This window comes from Chrysemys picta, chromosome 2 (genome assembly GCF_011386835.1).
Source record: "Chrysemys picta bellii isolate R12L10 chromosome 2, ASM1138683v2, whole genome shotgun sequence".
NCBI classification, from domain to species: domain Eukaryota; kingdom Metazoa; phylum Chordata; order Testudines; family Emydidae; genus Chrysemys; species Chrysemys picta.
The window spans coordinates 76,794,510-76,817,918 of NC_088792.1; the positions used below are offsets into that span (position 1 = coordinate 76,794,510).

The window sequence follows — 23,409 nt, forward strand, 5'->3', positions numbered from 1 at the left end:
GATACATGCAAAATGTTATATGGAGACATTTTAAAAACAGCTGTCTGGGCAGCACTCTCCGGCAATATAGACATTCTTAAAAATGGCAATTTATTCATATGTTTTTTCCAGAGTTCAGCCTGCTGCCCTTGCTAGTTTAAAATCTTAACCGTTTTCAGTATTTCAAATAATTTCTTTTCTCTTCTCCCTTGTTCTTTTTGGACATTTTCTTCCAATGTTCAAAGAAGGGAGCCTGCTTTTCCCAGCCTACCTGTTTCTCCTGACTCAGTGATTTATTTTACTCCTCATCCAGAATCTGCTACATTAAATAGACTGAGTAGTATTAAATGCTGATTTGTCAAAGTGATCGTTAAGCAGTGTACTAGTAAAAAAAAGATAATGTTGTTTGTTGCATGGCTCTTGTGGAAGGCTACTGTTAATTTCCTTTCCTCAGTGTGGGGGAGATGTCATAGGAAGGGGAAGAATACATTCTAATTCACCCCTCTGCAGAAAGCGTCTCTGCAAAATCCTATGCACCACTTCTACCCAGTGCATGCCTCAAGTGATGTGCTTGACATAGAAATAACCTCTGATTTATTTTATTGTTTTTGAGATTTCCAGAACTGTCTAGGGGAGTTAGAGACTAGACAAGGGGGGTGAGGTTAATATCTTTTATTGGACCAACTTCTGTTGGTGAGAGAGACACGCTTTCGAGCCACACAGAGCTCCTCAAGTCTGGGAAAGATACTCCGAGCATCCCAGCTAAATGCAAGGAAGAATAGATTGCTTAGCAAAAGGAGTTAAAGACAAAAGCAACCCGTCACATGTGGGTGAACGCTTTTCACAAAGCGATCACTCTATGTCTGACCTATCAGTCCTCATCCTGGAAGGAAACCTGCACAACACTTTCAAAAGACAAGCCTGGGAGTCAGAGACGACTCGTGCCTGCTGACAGTGAGGAGCACAATGTAAAGGGGGTGGGGGCATGTGACCGACCCATGCGTTGCCTCTGGGAGGAACCTTCCTGCCCCACCTCCCCGGGGCAGGGCAGCCAATCCCATCGGCTCCTGGGGGGGGTGCACAGGAGCAGGGAGCATGTGCCTTGGGTGGGGACCGTGGCTGGCCCTGGCCTGAGGAGACCCACAGTGTCTCCCCAGAGCTCTGGCATCCTCACAGATACTTCAGCAGGGGTATCCTAACTCAGGCTGAGCAGAGGGACTCTGCTCCCAGCGCCTTCCCCAGCAACCCTGGTTGGGGGCAAAGGGGGCAGGATGGAACCACTTCTCGCATCAGTTGAGGGTGGGCGCTCAAGGTCACTGACTCTGTGCAGCGCAGCAGCTGTCTGCGAGAGAGGCCGGCTGGGGATGCAGTGGTGCCCCCCCCCACTCCCTGCCTGGGCCAGGCTGCCGGGGACAGGGGACGAGCAAGCCAGAGCCCCTCAATCCTTGGCACATTTCTGGCTTGCTCCCCCGCCAGCAGGCTGAGCAGAGCAAGCCCTGCAAGGGAAGCTCGGCACTCACCGAAATCTGAGGGGGCGCTACGTGTCACCTGTGCTGGGAACTTAAATTGAGAACTCTGCTAGACACTAGAAATCATTTATTGAACAGAGACACTGGATTTATGGCTTATTACAACAATGTGTAACCCACTAACTCTCTCATTTTGTCTATAACTGCAGAGGTGTTAACCAGCTACTTTACCTTGAATATGTGCTAATTACTTACACTGAACAATCTGTTCCACCTTGCATTTAGCTGTGATGCTAGGGGTACTTTTCCCAGGTCTGAAGAAGAGCTTTGTGTGGCTGAAAAGCTTGTTTCTCTCACTAACAAATGTTGGTCCAATAAAATATATCACCTCACCCAGCTTGTTTCTCTAATATCCTGGGACTGATACCGCTACAACTATCCTGCATACAACCAGGGAAGTTAGACACATACCTTTGAATAATTTCAATGGAAGAGATGCATTTTCCTCTTCTAGATTGATATGAAAATCTTAACCAGTTTGTCCAGTAACTGCAGCTATCCCGTAATAAGCAAACTGAGGGAATATGCATAGAATATATTATCGTCAACACTGAACTATTCAGATCTGAGAGAAAATAGTTACCGTATGCATAAATGAGATCAATATCAGTATCTTTGATATGGGGCAAGAAGTTTTCCTAGACTAGATTGTACTCTGGAAAATCAACCACCTTTGCATTTCAAATAGCTGCTTTCTCCATTTCTGAAAGAGAGTTTTCCAAAGTTCTATGCTTCTTAATGCTTTCTGTAGGTGTAGAAGAAAAAAGGATGTCTTATGCAAATGATCTTGATAGTGAAATTGAGGGGGAGGGAGAAAACCGACAAAATTCATAGTGCCACATCATCCTTTTTTATTATTGTTTTGGAGAGAAAAAGATATAATTGTCTTTGCCCAGTGGTGGCAGTGGATCAGTTAAGTGGAGTCTGGCCATCAAGAGCCTCAAGAATCTTCCTTTTGTTTTCTGTTTGCAGATTTTATTCCTCACCGTACAGTATTGCAACAAACCGCATGATTCCACAGACATCTATCACGCCATTCATTGCTGCTTCCCCTGTCTCTACATATCAGGTATGTCAGATTTGCATGCATCTCAGAATGTACCCCCACTCGACAATTATGTTTTGGATGTGGACAAAGGCAAAACGTATACAGCAGAAAATTGTGTGTGCCTGCATGCTTTACTCACGCTTTAAACCAAGGCTTTTTTAGTAGCACTCAAGTTCTACTTAGTGTAGGGCAGGGGTCGGCAACCTCTGGCACGGGCCACTTCCCACAGCCCCATTGGCCTGGGAGCCACAATTGGCCGAACCTGCGGACGTGGCAGGTAAACAAACTGGCCCGGCTCGCCAGGGTGCTTACCTGAGGTTGCCGACCCCTGGTGTAGGGTATCAAGCATTTTCTGGATTCTTTACACTAAGTAATAAACGCCACCATGCTTTTGTCCTGTTTCAATCAGTTTTTCAAGTGCTCAGCATTTTGCTTCATTTCCAGTTGACACTAGCAAAAGTTTGTCATGCTTAATGAGATGTTTGGTCATTATGGCTTCTTTCCATTGGCCAAATTTTAGAGAATGCACCTTTTTAGTCATTTAGTTTGTCTTCATCATGTTTTGACCTTTTGCTTTCAGCTATACTTCCCTCAATGACCTCCATTAACAACACCCATTCCTCTTGAGTAGCACCCTGCAAAGCAAGACATTGGGGGAACACAATTTTTATAGATGTCTTCAGGCTCCCATCCATTGTGTATTTTGGAGTTTCTGTTCTCACCAACTCCTCCCAGTCTTCCCAAAATGGTTTTAGTGTCCAGGTCTCCTTTTTCTATATCAAGTTTCCATTGTGAAATCCTTGTTGTGGCAGGATGGCTTTTCTGAGGTGATGTCAAAACATTGCTGCATAGATTTATTTGTAGGTGATATTTTTGGAGTGGAACACCTCCAATATATAGCTAATCATTATTGATTTGAGGAGCAAAAGTACTGAGTTTTTCCCACATTATAGTGAGGAACACTTGTCAAGCCATCAAAGTTGAAACCATGCACAAAACGTATCCCTAAAACTTACCAAGATAGATAATTTTCATTGTTATCTGGGGTTGTTTTCTTTAAATATTTATGATTGAATTTAATGGTCATGAAAGTGGGAAACTTATGGCACTTGCTTTAACCAGGTACAGTGCAAGTGTTATGTGCTCTTTCCCATACCAGTCAGTTCCAACCTGTAGCCTCGCTGCTTTTCCAGTCCTGGTGCCTGCTTCAGAAAATTCCACCAGACTTGCAAAACTACATTTGGGGTTTTTGTTGTTGTTGTTGTTAAGTTTTTTTTAATATGAAGAAAATGTCTGCAGGATACTACCACTACGTTGAGATACCAACATTATTTTAGTTTGTATAGGAAGGGAGATTGAAAATCAGATATCCAGAGGTAAAATTAATTAAACCTCACTCTACTCCACAACTCGGAATTCTTAAGCTTGAAGTGTATCTAAAATTTTTCACCAAGATAACTTCCAAATGGCAGCACAAAGGGTAAAAATTTCAAAATCTCTTAAATGGCCTAGCATCCCTTTCCCAAGCTTTGAATGAGACTTTTAAAATTACTTTCTGAGGTACATAAGTCACTTTTGAAATGAGGACTTAAACACGATGGCACTAAAGACCTTTTGAAAATTTTACTTAAAGTTTGAGCCAACTGTACCATCTATTGGATAACACACTTCATTGGATAAAACAGGGGAGCATAGACAGTGTGCTGTCTTTCAGACTCCTGAACATGGCGGAAACATTACTGAATGGGATCTGAAAGTTTCTATGCCAATAAGATTACAAGACATAAATTAATTTTGTCTCCCTGTAGGTTCTTCCTGAAATTAGCTCACTATTAGTTGTTATTGTGACAAGTGAAAAGGATGCTTGCAACTGAATTCACTGTGAAAAGAAATCTCTATTTAAAACTGTTTTGTGCTAATGAAAGTTGTTTGATATGCAGGTCCAGAGTACTTCGTGGATGCCTCATCCGCCATACGTTATGCAACCAACAGTAAGTGGATATTTCCTCACATCCAACTAAACCTGTATTTAGCAGAGTCCTATCTCTGCTGGGCAGCACTAGATCATTGGAAAAGTTATAAGAGCGATCAGCTGCCTCATTAGATGGGAATCTTTTGTCATGTATGTCAAGAACTCGCTTCTTTAAGGAATAATATGTGTATTCAGTATAAAGAGGAAGATGGGATCATATATTGTCTAGTTTTGTTGATTATATTAAGGGAATAAAAAACCCTTGAGTGTAACCTCTGAATCATTACTTTACGGACTGTGAAATAACTGCAGTCTTGGATATTTTGAGTTGCTTGGATGAACACATCTGCTACCCTTCCCCTATATGTTTATCCATTCAAAAAATCCTTTCTAACTGACATATATACTTGAAAGGATCCTCACTGCATCACTAACGTATTCCAAACACTGCAAGAGGTAAAGCACAGCTGTCTTAGATTCTCTGCAGAATTTGGGTCTACTCTCTGACTTGATCAGTCAACTCATATTTTTTCTGTCTTGGAAAGTTTGCTTCATCAAAAACCAAAATCTAGAACTCAAAACAGCAATCAAATACATGTAGCATCATTCATTAAAAATAAGTAGTACTGCAAGTTTAGTTTCGCTCACGAAGTACTTTTGACAGTGTTGTTTAAATGCCAGCGAAGTATTAGACTGATTCAACACACTGAATACATTTGTACAGATTGTCTGAATTGTGGAGTGCTTTGTTTGTTTGTTTGTGTGAGGGTTTACGCCCCTCCTTACAGGGCAGCACGGCCTAGTGGCCAGAGTCCATAGGATCAACCCTTGTCGCAGGGTAGCACAGCCTAATGGCCAGAGTCCATATAAGCGCCCCTGGTTGCAGGGCAGCGCGGCCTAATGGCCAGAGTCCATATAAGCGCCCCTGTTGCGGAGCCGTAGGACCTTACTACTGGCTCAGCGAGGGGTCCTACCAAAACACACTGAGGCTCACCGGGGTCAAGGTACCAGTCCATCACCTCCCCCGGGTCACTCCCTACCGGCTGCGGAGTTGGGGTCTCCCATGGATCCCAGGGTTCTCTGTGAGTCTCCAGATCCGTCGCCTCCCCTGGTTCCTCCCACCGTAGGGCTTCGTGCCGGCCTATAAAAGCCTCTGTTCCTGGCAGCTTCAAGAGCGTCAGCTGGTCCTCTGCAGGAGCTTCCCAGTTATGTCCTTCCCCTGCGGCCGCCAGCCCCAACTGAGCTGAGTTCCCTCCTTTTATACTCAGTGAGCATCTGGAGCATGCCCAATATGAATGGGGCGGGACTTCCTCTGTCAGAGCTACTGGTCGGACGTCGCTGGGGCCAGTGCGGGGCGGGGCTGCCCCGTCACAGTTTGTTTGTTTGTTTGTGTTGTATTTGGCCAACTTATCGGATATGGATTGACGTGAAACTGTTGCTTATTCACATTCAAATATTTATTCCACATCAACACATTTTGAGTAATTGATTTAGCATGAGGAGGGCAAATGTAACGTGAAGATGCAGAGCATCAGATTTTTTCAATATCTGTGTTTTCCCACTTGTGCAAGTATTTTGACATTATAATAATAATAATAGTTTAATTTATGTCGTGCCTATCTGCTGAAGTATGATATCTTGGGAGTGAATTTCTCTGTCCATGAAATTTGGGTAGCTGCTTTCACTAGCTAGAGTTAGGCATATAGTAGTATAGATATAATTATCTTACCTGTGGACCAAAATCCTGATTTGAAACACCCTTGCTCATTCACCATTATTGCTCTCCTGAGCAGAGTCTTACAGATTTTTCGAGCTGTGCAGTGGTCTGATCATGTGATCAAATGCCTATTCAACGCTCAATTGAAACAACCAAGTTTATTTCACTTGCTTCCAAATCTAGATGCAAATCCATGTCTCCTTGGGGAAAGAGAGCACATAAAGCTCCCTACAGCCAACAGTAGGGAGGTGTGTTCTAGTGCGAGTTTTTATAAGCACAATGAAATCTGTTCTCTAACTCTTCAGACATAACTGCAGAGCATAAGAAATGGTAGAATCCCGCACATTGGTGAAGACAAGTAACTGTTTTCTAACCTGTGAAAAACCAACGATCTCTGTAAAATACACAGGATTTACAGAGAAAATCCAAGCACTTCACTGCTCTGGTTTGAGATCCTTTGTTCCATATGACCACTTGGCTATTATTATAAAACACAGAAACTTCATTATGAAGCAGTTAGGGTTGCTACACACAAAACATGCCTGACACACACCCACAAAAGAAAGGAAGTGAAAAATTAATCCACTTAACTACATACCATCTGCTCTACCGCACCTAACACACACACCTTACTACCACACCATGGACACCACAACTACCATACACCATGGACCTTTACTCTGCCTTGTTTTTACTCTTCAGCACACACTCCTTTAGCAGATTATTTTTTCCCGACATTAGTAGTTGTAGGTGTTTGGTTGTGTTGGGAGAGGGTAGTTTTATAAACGGCTCTGTTCAGTAGAGTGATTAAAGAGGTAAAGGAAGGCTGGCATCCCAAGAGAGGCAGAGTTATGTCTGTGGTACACTGTCTATCATGTAGGGTAGTTGTGGCCATAGTAAGGTGTGTGCTTGCGGGTAAAGGAGTAGAGGGTATGCAGGTAATTGACTTAACTTTTCATTTCCCATGACTAATGACTTCACACACTTTTTTTTTTTGTGCATACACTTCTTAGGTGGTTTTTTTTAAAATGTTTAATCTGGGGCAGGCATTAGATAAGGGGGAGATAGACAAATTGGTCGAAGTGCAGGGGGATATCAGTCAACAATGAAATGTAGAACTGCCAAGGAAAAATTTCACCCAAATCCAATGGCTTAATTATTAAAAATTTATTATGAGAAACCAAACAAACACTACATAGACAATTCAAAGAGCATAAAGATTAACAGCCTCTAAAATGTCACACCAATTGGCAACCTACATTAACAAAAAAACGGAATTCATGCCCTACTGTAAGCCCACCATAGTTGCAACTCTGACTATGGAGTCTCTGCCAGGCACCTCCAGAAAGTTAAAAACAACAAAATGGAGAACATCTGACTAAGTTAGGATTTCAAATTCTCCAGTGAGTTAGTGAAACTGGTGACTTTCCGATCCAATTAGCTATTTGTCTCTCCTCTTTCGTTTAGTATGTGACTTTATCTAAAATGTCACTATTTTACTTGACAGCATTTTACAAGATGACTGATTACAGTGTGTGTGTACTCTATGTGACTGTATAATGTCACATTAGAAGCCAGTGCTGATAAAATTTTACATTCCCCTTGCTATAAAATTTAGGAACATTTTGTTAAGGCTGTATTATTCTTTGTGAGCAAACATAAACTCTTTTAAGGAGAGTAATGTTTGAGTCACTTCTAATGCTGATGGTTAATGCTTTTTGTTAATTATGAATATTCAGTAAATGATGTCACTGGATGATTACTTTTTCATTCTCAGAAGAAAGTTCAGATTTAACATGCTATTTATATTCAAACACGATGTAGCGCTCTTCATGATAGAAGAGCCAGGACTCTGTTGTAGTGAAGACAAAGGAGATTCTTTATTCGGGATGCTATACGCACACATGCAGACAATCCAGCTTTCTCCCAGGTTCTCAAGCTCACAGACTGAAGGAAACAGCTGTGCTGCACAGTGTAACAACCCAAAGAATATCTGGCTCCAACAGAGAGATCATGGAATGGATTGTTGACTACGTGCAATGCTGGCCAACTATTTGTGTGGAAAAATGCCAGGAATATATTTCCAGTCATTACTGACCAAACAAGAGTAAAGGCTGACTTTACTTTGAAGGATAATGGGTAGAAATATTATTCTGGATGTTATACATAAATTCTATTAACTGTGTAGTTAGCTGCATGGAAATGAATATAAAATGGATGCAACCGCTTTTGTTGATTTAGAATAATTAGCACAAATAATATTCTCTTGCTGGCAAATTGAAGTCATGCCAAAGAAATACCCACATCTGTGTACCCCAAAAGCCACTTGAACTTGCAAACTGGAGATCTGCACGTGCTTAGGTACTTTAGAAAATGAGATTTGGGCTCCTGAATCAATTAGGTACCTTTAAAATGTTTACCCATAGGATCTTTTGACTCATGCACTTTTTAAATTTTTACCCTATGTAAATGTAATCTTCTCAATTAGATGGCTGAGCTGGCTGCACTATAGTCAACAAACAAACAAATCTCCAAATATTCAAGCTGTATTAGTTTGTCCCCTTTCCTGTATGTCCTACGTTTACCAACTCTGGAGGAAAACAAGCTCTGATAGCATTGTGACAAGGTGATATTGGAGTTCTCTTGACACAACATTTAATTAATTCATCCCAGAAACTGAGTTCTGTTTGATCAACCACAAATTTCTTCTTAATCTGTTCACCCATCCCTGTCAGGAAAAATCATATACTCCATTGCTGCCTTGGAATAAGGGTTGAGGGAGAAAGGTGGCAGAGTCCAAATATGAATGAAAAGTGAGTTATCCTGTGGATTTAGAGACTTTGCCGTATTAGCATGTTTTTGTTGTATGATACCCTGCTATCCTTGAAAGCTCTCTGGTGGCTCATCGAAAACTTTGAAAAACATTCTATTTAAAGACAATACAGAAAGAGAGAGATATTATGTGTTTCTTTTAATTACCTAATTTTTATGATCAGAATATTTGTTTTTAAAAGTTCATGTATTCTTATTACTTGTTCTTCACTAAGGGCCCAATTTGTATGGAACCAGCATAAATACCATACACATACATTATCTGTGTATGCATCTGTTTTTGCATTCGAGACCCCTCATGTGTGCATGGAAAGCTAATAATTAGGGCCAAGTCTGCTTTATAGATTCTATACAGTAGCTGCCGAGAGGATTGACCAATGGAAGCAAGCATCATACCGGGATGGGAGGAAAGCACAGCAGCACACAGGGTATGTCTACTTTCCAGGCGGAGGTGCAATTGCAACTTGCGTAGGCATAATCACGCTAGCTTTAATCTAGCTAGTGCAGTTACAAATAGCAGTGAGGATGTGACGGCATGGGATAGCAATGCAAATATGTACACAGGGATCCAGGCAGCTTGTACAGCCTACAGTGAATCCTGTGATGCCACGTCTACACTGCTATACTAACTAGAGTATATCTAGTTCAGGTGTGTCTACCCAAGCTGCAATCACACTTCCTGTTGCAGTAAGACATACACCCAAAGAAAGCCACTCATGTAGGATAGTTTCCATTCTGATGATGCATTTCCAGTAGACACCTTGGATATGTGAGTTTTGAAGGACTTGTCTCATATCCAGCCACAAGCCCCCAATCCCTTCTGCCAAGAAAGGAGAGTATCTCAATACTCCATAAAGTAATCTTACTGATTTTTCAGTCCCTCTTGCCTTGTCCCATGGGAGAGGTAATCTGGCTTTTGTTTTTTAAACTCAGTCCTTACTCAGGCAAAACTCCCATTTCAACAAGAATTTATCCTGAGTAAAGACTTCAGGATTTTGTCTTTTGATTGCAGTATATAAATATAGAGTAAAATATACACACTCTCCTGCGAAAACAGATCATTTTTCATTTTCTCACTAGCAACTTTGTTGTTTTGGGTAATGCCCAAAATCCCACAGTAGTCTGGCAGTGTTTTGATTCCTACTTCCTTGAACAAAGAAAGTTTAGTTCCTTGTACATGCTCATTAATAGCTCAGAAAACTATATTTTCTTGACTTCACATTTGTTGCTCTTTTTAGTAAGTTGAACCAGGAGTCCATTGTGTGTTAGCATGTCTGAGTGTAAAGAAACAAAGTGTGTCCTCTGTAGGCCATTTGTGTTCTATGTATGTGATAGTTCAGCTACATGATAGGAAAAATAAACAGGAAACAATCCTTAGAAATTGAAATCTCCAGCTATTCTTTTAACGTTTAGTTGTGTGTTTTTGAACGTGAACTTACTTGAACTTAGAAGGCTAAGGAGGTTAGAGATTGAAATGACTAATCAGACACCAGTTCCAAAGCTCTACTGAACAGTTTTAATTCCAGTGTTTCCCGAGGCAGAAAATCAAGGACTGCCAATTCTATAACTCTGATAATCAAGGCAGTAATTGGCAACGTTCCTTTGGGACTAGCATGGGGTCATGTCTCCCTGCCACTCACCCAATACTGTGTCCATATATAGAAATTGTCTCCAGACTACCCGTGCATAACCACAAACTGAGCGTGCATTTACAGAATCTATCTAATCTCAGGTTTTAGTGCCAATCAACATGGTACTGAAGCTCAGAACAATGACTCCTATAGATAGGGTAAAGGTAGAAAAGCAAGACATTTCATCCAAGTCTATATCTCAAAAAGAGGACATGGGTGTAAGCAGTTCATCCATGTCACATATGAGGTGCAAGGGTGGGGGCTTGAATAATGTATCATTGATTAATCAACTCCTATCTGAAATAATATAAAACAAAATATAGCTGCAATAGTTTTTGATGATGTCAGCCCTCTCAAATCCTTTTTGACACTCTGCTAAAGCCCCCTTGTGTAACTGAATGTCTTTGTGACGTAAGCAAGATGTAAAAGCTTCTTCTGGAAACCTATGCACTGACATACAGTCAGTGAACAGAAGAGCCACATAGTGCTTCCCCAAGACAAAGCCTTGTGTTTTGCTATTTATTCTTATCCCTAAGAAGACTTAATTGCTTAGCTTAGCTTTTTTGACCTATTTTGCGATAAATTTAAATTAATGGGAAAATACAGATATGCATACAACATATATGTGTATATGCATTTTTTGAGTTCAGATCTAGAAACTTGACTAGAAAAGATATTTGAAGAACCAGACTGACATTAAACTTGAAAGAACACTCATGAGATTTTGGATCCAGGAATTTGTATTTTAGGATAAATAATGTCCATGGAGTATTGATTTCTATTTAACAGAAGGGAAGCAATCTTAATCATCAGCCTCAGGCTCTCAAGAACAGTTTTAACACAACTGTTTCGAAGGAGCAGAATATATCAAAGGGTGTTTATTTTTTAAAGCTTTTTATTAATCAATAGTTTTCTTCAGAAGAATGTAAAGTATAGTATATGTAATTTTTTCAGTGAAATTTCTCATTTTGTGGGTGGAGAAAGATTAAATGGTACTTTTTGAAGTTCTTCATGGGTTTAGAATATTAGAATTAATCCTGGGATAGTGGATTAATGAGCAAATGGAAGACAATGTGATCAATAGAGTGATAAATTACACAGACGTGATATAAATTTATCACATTTTCCTTCAGTTCATCACATCATTGATTTGCATTATGTATCTTATTGTGGATATATGTCTGTGGAGGTGATGTTATAAATTGGAGAAGCATGTGATATGTTTATGTTGTATGCTTCTGTTTTGAAGTGCACCCCACTCTCACTGCTGCTCTAGCACCTTCTCCTAGCAAGGGCGCCAGAACGTTTGTAGAAGGGGGGGCAGGTGACACATAACTGTGGCTAGTGCAGGACACAGTTGAAAGGTTTGGGGGTGGCATGTGACCTCCCCACATGTTGCTTCAGTCTCCAGCCCCTGACTCATTTCAGCAGACAGTCTGCAAAGCAAGCAGCAGCGCTGGGACTCCAGCAGCAGGGAAGGAAGAAGCAGCCCCATATACAGGAGTGGAGAGGAGCTCAGCTGTCAGCCAGCCGCCCTGCTGCTTTCTCCCTCCCCAGTCTGCATGGACACACAGAGAGTGCTGCTGCAAGGGGGAGCTCTGCCTCATCGCTGCTGGGCATCCCAGCCAGAGGTGTCCCAAGAAATCTTGGGGGGGGGGGAACGTGACTGTGCATGCCCCCCTAAGTGTCATCTCTGCCAAAGTGGAGTCCTGTGCCCCCTTCTCCCCTAACCCTGCATTCTCTCGTGGTCCTACCTCCAGTAGCTGCACATAGCTCACCAGGAACCAGGCAGGCAGGCCATCCTTCTTCAGCCCTTCCAACCAGCTGCTCTCTGGCACCTGCAGCACCGTAATCAGCTCCCTCGCTGCAAAGTGCAGCCCTGCGCATTGCACCAGCCCGAGGCTTGCAGTTTGGTGGGGAGGATGTCCCCATCCCCAAAACTATGCCCATGTTAAAAAATGGGAGGGCATGGTTCACTGGCCCCACCAATTCCAGCGCCGATGCCTCCTGGTCACTCTGGGAATTAGCTCTCGAGGCAGACGGGGTTTGCATGCCGTCACTCTGACTCTCTCTCTCTTCCCAGGAAATGACTACAGCCTGCCCACCTCTGCAGCCTTCAAACACTTCTCCCTCTTTCCAGGCAGTGCCTGCCCTTTCCCAGCAGCAGCCCCTTTCTGTTGCCAGCTACGTGGCTTTATAAGCCTGCTCTCAGTGACTTCCCTGCTCCCTGGCTCCTCAGCCAGGTGCAGCCTGTGGCGTTAAATGGGTTACCTGGCCATCTTAACCCTTGTCAGTCCTATGTGACATCCCATCACACCCTCATCATTCATCACTCACCACATCTCCTGTCCCCTAGACCGATGCAAACATTTCCAACTCCTGAGCAGCAGCATCTGCAGTGACAATGGTATCATACTAGTGTAAATGAATACAGATTTGGAGGTGATATCCAGGTAGCAGGCTAGGCATAAAGGAATTTCACAGCAGTTGGAGGCCAGGCTGCAGAGCAGCAATGGAACTGCAGCAACTGCAACCCTGTGTGACTTCAGCATCTCCTATTACTGCTGGGCCTTCTTTTCATAGGGAGCAGTGGCTGATGTATCTACATATCAGTGTATACACTGACTCCTACTAGGAGGCAAAGAGGTTATCCCTACAGAGGCCAGCTCTACAGAACAAAGGAAGCCTGGACCCAATCTGTGGGCTTCCCAAATCTGCACCCTTTGTGCAGCAGAAACTCATAAAATCCATTGGAGGAAGGGCCCAATGCAGCTTTGGAGAATGAGACAGAATTTGAACCTAAAAGAGTAACATTTAGCAAGAGCCATATAGCATGACCAAAGTTTTGCTGGAGGGGAGTACTATGGCACCAAAACAGGAATCTCAAGGACTGGACTGGACAGCCTTCCTAGGGCTCATAGATTTGTTGATAAACTTGTGAAATATTAATTCCTGCCAGAAAGGGTTCACACCAAGGGTTCACCATTGCAAAAAGTCCTCTTGTATGTAGTTGATGTCATTCATTCATTTTAAAATTCAGTTCAATAATGTAAATTCATATTGTTTTTTAAACATGGAATCATTCCAAGATTTCAATCTATGAGGGTTCCACCGCAATATAAATAGTAATGAGCTGACAAAGAATAAAAAACTCCCCCTGCCTAAGAGTCTGATTGGGTCTGATTCTCCTCTCATGTTAGGTGTAAATCAGGAATAACTCTTCCGAAGTAAATAGAGTTACACAGGTGTGATACTGGAGCAAAAAGAGAATAATCAGTCACACAAAATGAATAAGCTGAATGAACCAGGCATTGACACGTTTAGTTCCTCATAACAAAAAAAGTCCATAAATTACACAGTGTTATGCAAGCAGATATTCAGAGGCTGGTTTACATAAGTAGAGAAAATTACCTAGTCTTTCTACTACCAGTGGATAGTTGAGAGAAAATATAGGTGTGGTATTTAACAATTAATATCGTTATGTCATAACTGATAACATAACAATTTCTCTAGTGGAGTAAATAGGTGAAGTGATATAAAACTAGGCACCCCACTAATTATGAACTGTTGAGTAGTCTCAGTAGTTTTTAATTCTCTTTTTTTACTAGTAATTCCTGACAGTATATCTTTTATACACTTTATAAACATTCCCTGTGGTTTGACAGCCTAGCAGCTTGGAAACTTGAAACTGAAATCCCTGTATAATATAAATTCTCCCACGTTTTCCAATTGCAACTGGTTTGTTATTGAAAGGTTTGTTGGGACTAGCAGCCTTTGGCATTGCTTTGTGATTTTTTTTTATTTGCTTTGGTTTAATTTTTTGTTAAATTGTTTTTTCAGGTAAAAAAACTGATTTTTTAAAGTATGAAAAATTACCACGGACATTGCAAAACATAGAAGAATTCAGACCAGATCTTGCTTGCCTTATTTAGTCATGCATGTAATCCCATTACAGTTAATGGGACCATTTGCTTAATTAAGGCATTCAGGTTGTAACCTCATGGCTTGAGTCTCCTCTCAGTCTGTTGTAAACTAGGATTAAATCCATTTAAGAAAATAGAGTCAATGTTGTTCCATGCAAGCTTGTCAGTGGTACCTGCTCTATAGTTAAGGCTGTGTTATGGAGTTCAGTTTTAACTGGAGCTTTAACCCTTTGTTTTGTAAAATCTCATTCAAGTGGCAATAAACAAAACATAGAATATAAACTTGATGCGCTATTTGAAATTTTGATGGTCATTTGATTAATTGAGACACAGAGAATTATGAGTTTAAAAATCACCGTTTGGGGCAATTTTTCACTTTTTCTTGGTACCCCTTTCACAAGAAATCAAATACTTTGGAGGCCTGTCTTTTGGCCACATTGTTGCTCCCTATGGGATGATTCCCAGAATATCAGTTCTACATCAGTAGTGTTCATCTACGAAGTATTTTATAATTTTAGCCATAGCAACAAGGTTGGGCATCAAGTCAAACACACTGAATTTTTAGTTGGCAATGAATCTGCCATGGGAGGGTAAAAAAATTATAGAGAGACTGCCTCCCCAAATGCCCCTGCCATCTAGGGGAAAGGTCCTGGAGCTTGGAAAGAGATCAGGCATTCAAATCTCACGTCTTCTAAGTGCTATTTAAATGCCCATGTAATTTATTGCCATTATTATTGACTACAGCCATGAACCCCCACTTACAACCTCCTTAAGACGGTTAAGGACACTGTTGAACACTCCCCTCCCCATATTTTTAAAGTGAGTTAGCAGAGAATTTGGGTGAGGCCATTGTAGACCCAGAACCCAGGTCTCTAATGTAACAAATAGCAGTTTTAGTCACTCCACCACATTGCGTTTCAGAATAACAACCCAGTTTTTGTTAACCTTTCTCTAACCATTATACACCACACTCCTCTCCCAGAGCCAGGGATAGAATCTAGGATTCCTGAGCCTCATGCTGACTAATAAATGGTTATGCATTATACACCACAGGGAAAGCATATGTCAACTCCTCTTCCAGTGGCTGGTCTAGAAAGGTCCTGTCTACACTAGGGATCAGAAGGTCCAGAGGTCCAAACCTTGTGACTGATCTACACAGATGGATGGGATTCACAAAGTGAATAGACTATTTTCAAACAGGCTTTATACATAAAAAAATGATAATCTGTAAATTATTATCCATTCCTCTTTGTGCCCAATCCACACAGGGTGCAAATCTGTGGCAACTCTCATCTTGTTATCCTGTCTCCTTGGCACAAGCTGTAAAAGACTCATGCTTTGAAACTGGAGTAGGTTAAAGTGTACTAGGGAACTTTTCATGCACAGCAGGTGGGTCTACATGGATACTTAGTGCATGGCAGGCTAAGCGTGAGGTAGCTTTACACCCCAGCTTTCTGCAACCTAAGTGTTACTATAGTCAAGCCTTGAGTGTTTCTGGAAATGAGTGTTACACAGAGATAAAGTGGGTGAAGTAATATCTTTTATTGGAGCAACTTCTGGAGCAATTGGTGGGAGAGACAAGTTACACAGAGGAGTTCTTCAGGTCCGTGTAAGCTCAAAAGCTTGCCTCTCTCACCAACAGAAGTCGGTCCAATAAGATACATTACCTCACCCATCTTGTCCCTCTAATAGCCTGGGACCAACACGGCTGCATGATTACACAGAGTCCTTCACGGAAGTTCCCTTCAGCTGTCAGGTTGGGCTATCACCACTAAACATGGAGGATGGCTCTAGGTGTACTTACTTTCAGAAACATTTTAATGGGATAAAATGTTAGTCACAAAGAAATTACTGTTGCATGTTACAGGCTCTCACAGGCTTAAGGAGGGTTGACGTAGTCAGGAGCAGCTTCAGCAGTGCAGTATCTCCCTCTGATTCCAGTGCAGGTGCAGCTCCTCTTCTTCCTGACTCAGGGGAGCTATCCACTGAGGTACCCCAAAGCTAAATGAAAAACTAGGAAATTAACTAACAAAAACAATGTTTACTTGTAGTTAAGATTGTGGCAAGATGCATTCCTAAAACCTTAAAGTCAAGGAAAAAAGAAGGTATGGGGTAAGATTTGTGCATTCTTTTTCAGCTCCTTATTGTCTGCAACTCTATCGATAATACACTTCAGCATTCCATGAGTCTTTCACTTCCAGCTCCAACAGGTACCCAAATGCAATATATACACCAGCTTCAGAAAACTTGCAAACTAACGCAAAACCTTACAAAAGCATAAAGGCCATTGTTATCAATTCTGTTGTCAGATCAGCACATGTCGCACGTGTCACACATTCCATGCTTTTAGGAAGTTGTTATGCCTTAACATTGCTGAGGTTTTGCTTTAGAGTACAAATTTGATAAAGTTGGGATTTCTTGGACTGAAAAGATTGTCTAGCTGGGAGTAAGAGGTTATGTAGTCTGCATCTCTATTGCTTCATAATTTTTTACATCCCTTTCAGACCATAACCCAGTTAGGAATTGGAGCTGTGAGCCTTTGTGTAGATAGTATGGATTATGCTATATCAGTTAGCCAAGAGCTTTGTGTAGAGAAAAGAAGGGAACTGCATCCATCCCAGAAGAAACAAAGGGGAGATAATGCCTCAGGCACCATCTCAGTGGTGCTGTTGGCTATGCATCCCCCTAACACACGAGTACATCTGTATTCTCCCTGACACCGCCCCCTCCCCCCTTTCTACCACTTTGTGCTCCAGGATGGAGTAGGAATGTGCAATCTAAGAATGCAATGACTACTATTGTGTACTGCAAAGTGAGAACGTTCCTTGTGTACTCTCCTGCCCCTATTGGCCAAGCAAAGGCAACGCATAACCTGGCACCTTATTAATTGTGATTTCTCCCCACGGCGAAGCCAATTTAGCATTCCTGTGTTAATAGGATTCTTACAGATGGAAACAAATGGGAAGTTAATCCATTAACTACCCAAATGTCCAAAATGTGGCACTGATGTGGCATCATTGTATTCTAAAACACAGCAGTTTTCTTTTAAAAGTGGCAGTTCACCTTTGTGAAGTGCTTTCTCTATTTTGAAAAATGTCCTCTACCATATCAGCAGGATCTAATGGAGCTCACTAGAGTGGCAGCACAACACAAGCTAGTAATTCTAATTAATCCACAGGCAGCTTGAGCAATGGTGCAATAGTAAGAGGGTTAAAATAGGAATCAGGCAAATGATAAGAACCTGAAGAGTCTCTCGATGGGTGCCCCATTTAGCCATAGGTAATCAGCGATGACATGCACTGTAAGGTTACTGTGACATAGTGTACATTATTATGAAATCATGCTGCATTAGATCCACCAGGAACAACTTTGATTTACCAAACTCTGGCTCAGCGAAACTCCTCTTCATCCAAAATTCAGTTATGGACTTTGGGTTGCAGTGTGTTAGTTGGTGCAATTGGCCAACAGACTTAAAAATCTGTTCTCCAGAGCTGAAAGATTTTGAATGCATCCTTCGGATTGGTGAATCAGTTCCACTCATTAATCTGCTACTCTCTTTTTCTTGAAGATTTCTGGATCTCTGAAACAGAAACTTTTATTAATGCTACTGAGGCATCTCCTGAAAACTGAAATTAACTACATATTGTAAACCTTAGCTCTGGGCACTTAATTCAGTCTCCAAGAAGAGTTTGGTTTTTCAGTCACTCAGTTTCATTGTACAGTCTTAGTGGATCCAGAACTGAAACTTTTCCTAACAGGCAGTAATAGAGGTGGAATCCATTTCTTACTGGAATGGGGGGGGGGGGCTGGGAGCAGCTGGGGGCGGGCACGTGACTCCACCCCCAGCCCAGGGCCCCCACACTCTCTCTGGTCCCTCCCCGTGATTCACCCCCTTACATGGGGAGGGGCGGGGGCTCTGTCCTCCTCCTGCTGTACTGGAGACTTTGGATCCACAGCAGTGAAAGAAGCAGAATGTGAGGCCACCCAGTGGTCCCACCAGGGGTGGCTCCAGGCACCAGCGCAGCAAGCACGTGCCTGGTGCAGCAAGCCACGGGGGGCGGCGTGCCGGTCGCGGTGAGGGCGGCAGTCAGGCAGCCTTTGGTGGCATGCCTGCAGTAGGTCCGCTGGTCCCGCGGCTTCAGCGGCAATTCGGCGGTGGGTACGCCGAAGGCGCGGAACCGGCAGATCACCCACAGAAACGCCGCTGAATCCGCAAAGGTTGCCTGACTGCCATGCTTGCGGCAGCAAAAAACATAGAGCCTCCCCTGGGCCCCACGCAGGGTCTCTTCCGTCTGTACAGCAGCACCGCCAGAGGACAGAGCTGGGGGCAGTACAGCCGTGCCGGAGGAGCTGCCAGCATGGGGCCACCCCGTGGCCACATATTCTGCTCCTTTCCCCACTGCAGTTCCCGGGAGAGCCCTGCAGGTCAGGGCTATCCCAGGAACTGCAGCGGGGAAAGGAGCAGAACACTGGCAGCTCCTCCGGTGGCTGTACCAGCCCTGCCCTCCCCTAGCCCAGTCCTCTGGCGTGGCTGCTGCTGTACAGATGGAGCTGAAGGGGAGACTGCTTTGTGGAAGGGCAGGGGGCGGAGCTGGGGGTTCTGCTTCTCTCCCCACTGCCATTCCTGGGAGAGCTCCTGGGAACCGCAGTGGGGAAAGGAGCAGAACATAGGGCCACCGGACGGTCCCAGGCTGGCAGCTTCTCTGGGACAGCTGTACCAGCCCCGCCCTCCAGCAAGGCTGCTGTACAGACGGAGGAGACCTTGCATGGAAGGGCTGGGGGCGTACAGCTGTGCCCGAGGAACTGCCAGCCTGGGGCTGCCGGGTGGCCCCATGTTCTGCTCCTCCTGTGTCTTGCTGGTACGCCATACCAGCTATAAATATTTTGCTGGTACAGCATAGACCAGACTGCCCTACTAGCACTGCTGCTAACAGGTGACTTCCCTGAGATGGTGGTCTTAAAGTAATTTACACATCCAGTGAATTTGCAATTGAAGCTTATGGTTACCAACATATCAAGAACTTCTTCCTGTAGGAATGGAGACTGTAGCTGGTCTCCTTTTTATCAAATTCAGAACACACAAATATTGCTTGTGGTTCTTTCATTGGATAAAGATAGTGAGGGAATGGCTGTTCGCCACACACATTTTGGACTGTAATGGAGTAACACAAGTTGATTTTATAGCATCTTCAGAGAACCTGTTCTTCATTACCACTGGATATTTTATTTGATCACTTTTAAGAATTTAGTAATTGTCTTTTTACTGACACAGAATTTTTTCCACCAATACTTTTTAATCTTGATGCACAGCTATTAATGGGAAATGGTTCCACTACAGAGCAATTCAAATTGATTTTGTTTCTCGTTTAGAAATATATTACAGCAGATCCACAGTATATAAAAGTGCTCAGCGTGTTGAGATGAACTGGCCTCATGGTGTATGCAGCTCCTAATGGGAACTCAGTACATTTAGAGGAGTGGTGATTGATTGGTTGGTGCTCTGGCTAATTGATATGGCACTGAGTTAGTCAGATGCTCTCAGCTCCATCAAAATCACACATGGCATCGCTTTGCTGCCTCTTAATACTGACTGGATAATTCATATGATAAAAGCAGCATTGCATAGCTGAGACCTCCGGAGTTTAGCGCATTCACCTTCAGCATCAGTTGCATTCCTTCCAACAAAGCTTCCTGGCTAAAGAAGCATTACGCCTCTGCTGGAAATTTTTTTAAAGGATATTCTCAGGTCTGTTTGTTTTTTATGGACTTGGATACGGTCACAGAGATCCTGTGAGATCAGAAGAATGGAATGAACATGGCCACAGATGTCACTTGAGCTATTTCCACAGCTGGATGTACACCAGCCAGAGTGGGCGGTCTCTTTCAGATGAATTAGTCTGCTGAAGTACATGATACAAAACATCTGTTACAATGAGAACAAACAAAAACAATGTGCCTTTGAAGATTGTGATTTGATGGGAGCCACTTGCAATGGCGCTGAAGGAGGCAGTTGTCAGCAGCGAAACATTTTCCTGCTTGCTGTTGCATGAACTGAAGCAAAAATACATGTTAAAAGTGTCTAATCAAACAAAAGACCTGCTTTTGCTGAATAATCTTACTTTGATTTCTAATATGTTGGTGGGGAGGGGGAACCCTTCGGCACTTAATGTTTTCTATACCTTGATCCACTTTAAATGCAGTGGTATAATTCCAGCTGAGTAGCTATACAAGCTTAGAAACAACATTTTTACAACTGTTCTTCTACCGTTCTTTTCTCCACACAGACACACTGTTTTATGACCCGCGGTTTTGAAGTGGAAAAGACAGTGTTCACTGCCAGTGCCACTTGACCAACAAAATCTGAAAAATGTTTTCACTTGGAGTGTCCGCTACTTGTTGCCTAGCCAGAGCAGGACCTGGTCTTTCAGCAAATGACCAGTGGAAATGAGCCAAACATGCTCACAGAATTTTAGTCTGAAGCCATTTTTTTTTTAGTTCTTGCAGATAATATGAAAATATCAATGGCAATTATCTCAGGAGTAAACAACATGCTAAACAACAGGGGGGAAATCCTGGCCCGATTAAAATCAATGTCAAAATTCACATTGATTTCAGTGGGGCCCAGTTTTCATCCCAAAATTCTGTAACGTGCACTAAACTACAGTCTGTGTTTTGCTATAATCATTGGGCTGCAGAGGTTGCGTGAACTGAAATTGTACAGTACCATATACTGGTATATGGGATGTGCCTAGCATCTAGTCTGGCTTTTATGTTTCAAGTATCTGTAGTTATGTTTACACATCTCTTCGTGGAACTGAAACCATTTCGGGAGCTACTTATGCGGCTAACCCAAGATCATGCCTTTTTGCGATATTTCAGTTCCTAGGGAATGGAAATATGGCAAGAAGACCAGATCTCATGGATTTGTTTGTTTCATAATTGGGTTCTCTTTTTTTTTCATAGATTCCAAGGTTAGAGGATCTGATCATCTAATCTAACCGCCTGTGTAACGCCATAGAACTTCCCCAAAATAATTCCTAGAGCAGAGCTTTTGGAAATAACATCCCATCTGGATTTAAAAGTTGTCAGTGATGGAGACTCCCTGTTCCCATGGTTAATTACTCTGACCGTTAACATTTATGCCTTATTTCCAGTCTGAATTTGTCTAGCTTCAACTGGGTTCAAAAAGCCAGTGAAAAACACAAATATGAATGCCAATATACTGTTGTTTATTTGAGTTTACCTGAGCATCTATTTTTAGTTTGTTGTGTGTTTTGATCTTTAAGACACAGCAACGTTTACTTGGTTCCAGTAGACCCAAATTCACAGCCCTATAGTGCACATAAAGGCCTGCCCTGAGTAGTTGCTATGCTGGAATTATTTTAAGTGTTTTCTCTCTTTTCCCCATAGCTCCCAGGTAAACAAAGTGAATCCCTCATCCATTTCTCTCCCATATCTTTCTCTTTCACCTCCCTTTGGCTGTTTTGTGGATCCTTTTCCACCCAGGCTGTCCCCTGCTTCTTGCTAGGACTTACAGGACACGTAGACACTGGCCAGTTGGACTATTCCTGCAACCCACACTATACACAGGGATCTTCTTACCAAAGGCTCCCTCATGCAGTGGACTTCTTCTTTAACACGTGGTGAACTGATTCCCCTCCCCACCCACCCAAAATGTGCACGATGGCTACTTATTTAAAGCTGCCTCTAGTGCAAATTCTGCATTAATGGATGCCCACTTCCTTTTTGCCTTGCAGCCAAGTAAGGTAATCTACATTATAAGAGATGGTCTGATTGCAGAACCTTAGCATATTAATAGACAACTCTTCATCAACCATCCCTGTACAGGAAAAATAGCTTTCCATTGGCTGTGTATAACTGAATTCTTTTGGTAGGAAAAGACCTTGAGAATCCTTATATTGCTATTCCCTGGCCTGGCATTATCAACAGCGAAAAACTTGGTGTAGAGGCCAATAATAGTTTTGTTTCCAGGTGCCAATGAAAACAAAACAGACTTTATTTTTCTTCAGGCAAAACATGGTACACCTCTACCCCAATATAACGCTGTCCTCGGGAGCCGTGTTATAGGTGAAACCGCGTTATATCGAACTTGCTTTGATCCACCGGAGTGCGCAGCCCTGCCCCCCCGGAGTGCTGCTTTACCGCATTATATCTGAATTCGTGTTATATCGCGTCGCGTTATATCGAGGTAGTGGTGTATTTCGGTGCCTGGATGTGGATTTAGATCTCTAAGTTTAGGCGTACACCTTTGAAAATTTTGACTTGTATTTTTCACGTGGGCTGAAGGAGAGTAAAGCAAATAGCAGTTGGTTTGAAGAAAAGTTAAACAATGAAGTGCTTTCATTCCGTGCATTTATGTAGCTGTGCAAGCTGAAGAAGTCATTTGTTAACTATTTTGCATCTAGTGCTCTTGTTCTAGTGTCATCTGTTTACATTCCTTTGTAATCAGTGGAAGGGGTAGGCTGGATGTGGCACAGTCAGCAACACAGCAGGTGAGCAGTGCTGGGACCATTCATCAACAGTTAACATTTTTTTAAATAAACAAACACAGTGCTCCTGAAAGGTACCATAGCAACAGCCCCAGTGAATGATGCCCTCTATCCACAGTATAGTCAGCAGGGGCAGTGACCATGCACATTTCTCTACACTGTCCCATCAATGTGCTTCAACCCTGACCTGGAGGCACTAATCTGGGGTGAAGGGGAAGTTAAATCTTCACACTTACTCAATCCTTGGTGAGTCTGCTGAGCATGCCAG

The 23,409-nt window shown here is 42.6% G+C and overlaps 1 protein-coding gene across 18 annotated transcripts in view; it reads left to right on the forward strand.

Moving 5' to 3' along the window:
* RBMS3 (RNA binding motif single stranded interacting protein 3) overlaps nucleotides 1-23,409 on the forward strand; it is a 917,250-nt gene that overhangs the window by 837,673 nt on the left and 56,168 nt on the right. For all 18 annotated transcript variants that reach the window (XM_042840452.2, XM_042840448.2, XM_065583518.1 and 15 more), the window contains 2 exons: nucleotides 2,481-2,577; nucleotides 4,497-4,547. In XM_042840452.2, the coding sequence (XP_042696386.2) occupies nucleotides 2,481-2,577; nucleotides 4,497-4,547 (148 nt within the window). The remainder of the gene's footprint in view (nucleotides 1-2,480; nucleotides 2,578-4,496; nucleotides 4,548-23,409) is intronic.